This window comes from Aulonocara sp. 'chitande type north' Nkhata Bay, linkage group LG1, assembly GCF_057382095.1.
Source record: "Aulonocara sp. 'chitande type north' Nkhata Bay isolate Kocher_YH1m ecotype deep benthic linkage group LG1, A_spYH_male_GT1.1, whole genome shotgun sequence".
In the NCBI taxonomy this organism is placed as follows: domain Eukaryota; kingdom Metazoa; phylum Chordata; class Actinopteri; order Cichliformes; family Cichlidae; genus Aulonocara; species Aulonocara sp. 'chitande type north' Nkhata Bay.
Genome location: NC_141344.1, coordinates 2,220,586 through 2,226,716, shown reverse-complemented (window position 1 = coordinate 2,226,716; position 6,131 = coordinate 2,220,586). Strand labels below are relative to the sequence as shown.

The following is a 6,131-nucleotide window of genomic DNA, read 5'->3' as shown; positions in this document are numbered from 1 at the left end:
CCCTCCGTGCTACTTTGATCTTGCCCTCTAGCCTCCTTCTCCATGGAGGGTACTGCCCCTTGTCGCTGTTCAACTTGTAGCCAAGCTGCTGCCGTATTGTAGATCAGCTTGTTAGTGTCGGTAATCGTGGTTGTAGGTATTGTCCGTAGTGCTGCATTAGCATCATCTAGCAGACCTTCTGAGGGTACTTCACGTAATCTTGGTAACCGGCTACGGGGGATCCAGGTTTCAAGCTTGAAATTCATCCTGCTGGCATTTTAGCCGCGTGCTTGAAGCTGGACTCCAAAGATCTGGACCAGTCGCGGTCCTCTGGTCACTCAGTGGGGCTCCTTACTCTGTAAGTCACCAACAAACCAAACAGGAAACACAGCCTGAACTCTGTGTGTGTGTGTGTGTGTGTGTGTGTGTGTGTGTGTGTGTGTGTGTAGCCATCTTTCCCTGTCCTTCACAGCCTGTAAACAAGCCAGATGCTGCGTTAACAGCACAAAGAACCAAACACAAGTCAGCGTTTCACGGTGTGAACAACATACATGACCTGGGGGCGGACCTCAGTGGGCGGACCTCGGTGGGCGGACCTCAGCAGCCTGACAGCTCTGCCGTGTGTGTGTTTGATGGAGTGGCCCATTAGGAAGCACTCAGTCAGATCGCAGCCTTCCTCTGACACACCCAGGTGCATCATCCTCACTGTGACCCCTGACTGCCCACTTAGTTCCACCCGACAGTGTAACACCCACCCAAGACACCTGGACTAAACTCTGTTAGAGAAGGCCTTCATCAATCAGACACCCTCCCCTGTGTGTGTGTGTTCTCATGTTTCCTCTCTGCACACATTCACATATGCCGATCTTTACTTTGCTTCTTCTGGATGAAGACGGGGGTTGGTGTGAGTCCACGAGGGCAAAGAGGGAACGAAGGATTAAAGGAAGGATACGAGGATATGGAGCTGCAGTGATGCGACCGACCTCGATCTACATCCAGACGGTTTTCTGGTCAGGCTGTGAAAGCATGGGGCTCTGGGCGTGTCCATCAGATTGAACAAGAAACTCAAAAGCACAGAAAGAAGAAGCAGAACCGTAGATTTGTACTGAAGCACTGAGAGTCTGCCTGGCAGGAAGAGTCCAGCGACTGGAAGGACGGATTCATTATTATTACTTATTACTGCATGTTTGCAGAGCTCGTCATATTATTCTGACATGACTATTAATCCAGATGAACTTTACACTCATTTATCAGTTTTATATAAGTTAGAGGTGAGCACTGCTGTCTTACTACTTTAAATAGTTTGTGTGTGTGGTTTCAGAGTAGAGTCCATCCTGGTATTTGGGGGGATTCGGGACCAACGCGCAGGAATACTTGAGACCAACTCTAAAAATGCTTGTTTAATATCATCATATCTACCTTCAGCTATCATCCTAAAACACTTTGCAAACATCTTTTTTTCCTGGGAGCGTCGTGTTTGGAATTTTAAAGAAAAAAACATTTATTGATATTTTGCTGTGTTTACATTGTTATTAATATTTAAAAATTAGTATTTTTGATCATAAAAATGTATTTACTCACAAAAATAAAATGAAAACAATCAGCAAATATTTTAGAAATGCTCTGAAAAATTCAGCGAATAGAAAAATTTTCCGTCCCCCAGAAAAGCTGTCCGAGTGTTCGTTCTGCTGTCTGTCTATGAAGCTCCTTAACACTGAACAATAATCAATAATCAGTGAATACTCTCTGCCGTCGGTGATCCGCCGGCGTGTTTCGCACTTACTGTAAAATGACCTGAAAATGAAATCTTTAGAAATAAGAATCAAAGAGCTCTTCAGTCACACGTGTCGTAAACGTGCGATGGACACGAGAACACACCCACAGACTTGCATCAGCCGAGGTCTCGCTGGACGAGCAGAGCCGGGACCGTCGGCCGGCCTATCAGAGAGGTTATCACACAGGCACGTGCTGTCTGATTGGACTAGGAGAGATGCTTTTGTTGCATCATTCAGCACACACATCTCTGTCTCTGCTCCACAGCATGTCTTTATCCTGTCTCCCTTCTCTCACCCCAACCAATCACAGCAGATGGCCCCGCCCCTCCCTGAGACTGGTTCTGCCAGAGGTTTCTTCCTGTTAAAAGGGAGTTTTTCCTTCCCACTGTCACCAAAGTGCTGCTCACAGAGGATGGTCTGATTATCGGGGTTTCTTTCTGATATTGTGGGGTCTTTACAGTAAAAAACACCTTGAGGTGAGTGTTGTTATGAATTGTAATCGGACAGCTGCGTGGTTTCAAGTTCATTAATAATTGTACTAAATGTCACCTCGCGAGTTTTACAGTTGTGCACATGATGCGAGGTAGAAGCAGCCACGGTCTATAGACTGTATATAAAAGACAGACATCAACCCCATGTTGGCTTTTATGGAACCAGCAGTGACCATATTTGGATGAGAGGGCGGACGTTATGTCAGCTGGCGTGCCCGGTAAACACACCAACACGCTCTAACGACACCTCCACCGAGCTCCTGAGATTGATGATGCTCAGCAGCACTTCTGTTTCGGCACGCATGAGCGCGGCGTGCACAGAAACACCCGAGCCGACTCGGCTTCAGCTTTCAGGACTCACTCCTGCAGCGCCTGATTGGTTGGTGCCGAGTCCATACAGATGTCGTACCAATGAATTATTACGAGTAAATTAGTGAAGCAGAGAATGACGCGGTGCGATTGAAACACTCATTTATTCATTACTGAATGCTGCCATGTGATTGGTCAGTATCTGTGCACGGATGAACTTTTACCTGAAAACAAAACAATCTGTTTTAAAAATATAACAGCCTTTGTCATCGATGTATTTCATCCTCAGTGTGGACACATTATTCACTCCAAGTTATCACAAAAACTAAAAATGACAGGAAACCCTGCAGTTTCAGTGTCGTCGGTGACGGTGCTGCGCTCGATGTCAGCGGCGCCGCCGTCTCCCGAGGAGGCGTCCGGGTTTCCTCTATTTGTTTTTGCCGAGCGTCCTCTGTTTCTCGGCGTGCTCCACTATCTTCTCCTCCACGTACAGCCCTTTGCGGCGGCGGACGGCGTTCATGTATTTCAAGGCCTGGTTTTCAGAGTCGGCCTTCTCGCCGAAGTGCAGGTATTCTTCCTCGGTGGTGGGAACCCAGTAAGGATCGCTGCTGATCACCTGGGACACAGACGACGGACACAGACGGGATCAGTGTCTTCATCTGAACACAAACCACAGAGCTGCGTACCAACATCTACAGTATCATAAAAACATAAACCAACCAAATAATAATCACACGAGACGCGAAGCCAGAGGGACGGCTCTGCAACCGTTTCCGTCACCATGGTAACTTGTCACCTGGTCTGGGGCAGCTTATGGTTTTTGGATAAACGTCACAAAAATAACTCCTAATCCTAATATCTGCTGGAATTAAATCTACAGGCACGCGGCGAGGACGTGGACCGGGCTGGGGGGGTTGGACCTGAATGTCAGGAGTTCGGCGCATCGCAGCGTCTCAGCTGTCGAGTGAAACGGCGGTGCTGACGGCGCACCGGGCGGTAAAACGAACAGCTTCCTGCTCTCGTCTCAACTTTTGCTGTTGTTCTATATTTTTATTGATCTCCACCAACCACGGATAACACCTGTGAGGTGGGAGGAGCCAGCAGGTTTTCATGTGAGCGTGCACAGAGCCTGGGTTAACAGGCCGTGTGAGCTGACTTTGAGGTTTAGTTGAGCTGCGAACAGAAAGCGTGGCTTCCCAGTACAACCACAGTGAGCTGAAATGTTAAGTCACAGACAAAAAGACGCGGCGTGATGATCCTCAAAGTCCCGCCAGGACGTTTCCTCCTGCTTCCATCTAAATGCTGTGAGACTTCTCGGGATGCGACTCCAGCTAACATTCCTGACTCGCCTCAGTCAGCTGATAGTCTGAAATATCAAATGACGTCTTAAATGATATAATGAATGAAACAAAAACTGTTGATCCACTGAGCGACATTTGGATTATTAGTTTCATAAAGACGGCAGCAGCTCCTTCTGCACTGAAAGGACTGTTAGCGTGCGCACACACACACACACACACACACACACACACACACACACACACACACACACACAGCTACAGTAGCACCAGTACACTGGGGCACCTGGCTCTGGTTACACTGGGCCAGATGGTAGTGAGCGAGCTACAACAACGGGCGGCTTGCAGGAGGCAGCGCACACCACACGTGAGCAGCATATGCCGGAGCACAAAGGGACGCAGCAGGAGGGGGCGGCGAGGGACGAGGCGTCCTGCAACAGTCAATTAAGCCGGTGGACGCACAGAGTCTCAGACGCAGGAAGACGTTAAGCTCGTTTCGGCTGATCGTTCGCGTGGAAACGACACAAAAGGCAGAAAAGTTCAAACACAAACTAAAGTGACGTCATAGAGAAGCGAGGACGGCGCACGCTAACAGATGGACGACTAATCGTCTCTGTGTAGAAACACAGTTTTCATGCGCAGCTTTTTTTCCTGCTGTGTCACATTTTGTCTCACAAACACATCAGGAACATCACCGAGACCGCCGCCGTGGGCGATTCCACGAATGCTTCGGCCTTTTCAGAGCCCCCGTTGGTCGAACGAAGTTCAGCGGGAAGTTACCGAAAGCAGGCGGCAACGTCAACGTGCAGGAAAAGATGAAGAAGATAAAAACACGACTGCAGCGTCAGAAAACTGAAGGAATCACTCGTGAAAACTGCCGCAGCAGCTCTAAGAGCAGAGGCTTCACACGCTCCCTGCCACGACCTCGTTGTTTCGGTCACTAACCGAGCCTCGGGACCATAGGTGAGGTCAAAGGTCATATTGTCAGCAACAAACACCTCACAAATGCACCTGGCTTATACTGAATCCATGTTGGAAACAATCGGTTCAACGTTCTCAGGCAGCAGAGCGGAAATCTGCAGAAACGTGGCGATTTGAAACCAAAACATGACCTGCTCCAGGTGGTTATGTGGTCAGCATCAGTTACCGTGGTGATTTGGCCGGGTTTTGACCTTTAACCTTGAGATTACAAAGTGATAACTGACATCGATTTTTCTGACCCCCCGAGCGTCGTCTGCAGTTTGTCATCAGTTAAAATCTGCATTTATTATTTGTGAGCAGTAGCTGTAGACTGTAGCTTATTTATTAGCTACAGTCAGGCTCTGAGTTTTATCAGGCCTCCAAAAACCAACAATGTGTCGCACACACGCAGACGCACACATGTAGCGGCAGACAGATGTCTCGGCCGATCAATACGCGACTCGCTCGCACAATTCTCCGGCGCGCAGCTCGACAAAAGCTCCATTCTGATGGAAATCTAATGTAAACGTCCCCACAGGAGCCACTAAACCTTCCAGTTACACAACAACGCCACGCTGACAATCACCTCTCCGCCTCGCCGCTCATTCATATGTAAATCCGATATCCCGGTCATATCAAACGGCTGTCAGAGGAATGCTGACATCGGCACTGAGCAGCGGGACGGTCCTGAAGCTGGGGGGGTGGGGTCTTTGTGAGGACGCGTCTGCACAGAAATGAGATCAGACAGACAACTTTTAATGAGGTGAAGACAAAAGGCAGCGAGACAATGAGGCTGCTGTGTGTGTGTGTGTGTGTGTGTGCGTGTGTGCGTGTGTGCGCAGCTACATGTGGTTTCAACACTGATGTTTGGACGGGACACTGATCTGTTATTTTAAAAGACATCAAACCAGGACGCAGGACCAGGCTCCAACCACCAACACCTGCCTCACCTCAGCCGATTCATAGATGCATTAAATCTGCACTGTCGACGGTCCTTCTTTGACCTTTGTCGCCTCACTGCCAGGACAAAGCGCCGGCAGTCCTCCTTTAAGAAGCCAGTGTCTGCAGCCTGACCTGCAGCCTCGCAGGTCAGGCTGTTCGCCCGATAATCAGCCTGAGGTCACATCACTCAGCTTCCAAACATTCACACATTAAATATCTGGGAAGCACCGTCTCCCTGGATGGCTCAACAAAATTTACACGTCATCTGCATGCAGGAGCATGCCCGCGCTCCTGCAGGAGAGGAGGCACCACCCGAAGTACGCCAGGGATCCAACAAACTACCCGCCGTCCGCGGCAGAAAGCAAAGATGCCACAGT

General features: G+C 49.2%; 1 protein-coding gene across 1 annotated transcript in view; it reads right to left on the bottom strand.

Moving 5' to 3' along the window:
- Positions 1-2,702: 2,702 nt before the first annotated feature.
- Positions 2,703-6,131, bottom strand: part of efl1 (elongation factor like GTPase 1) — a 71,706-nt gene continuing 68,277 nt past the window's right edge. Inside the window, exon 22 of the mRNA XM_086289964.1 lies at positions 2,703-3,170. Coding sequence (XP_086146090.1) covers positions 2,982-3,170 — 189 coding nt within the window. The 3' untranslated portion in view covers positions 2,703-2,981. The remainder of the gene's footprint in view (positions 3,171-6,131) is intronic.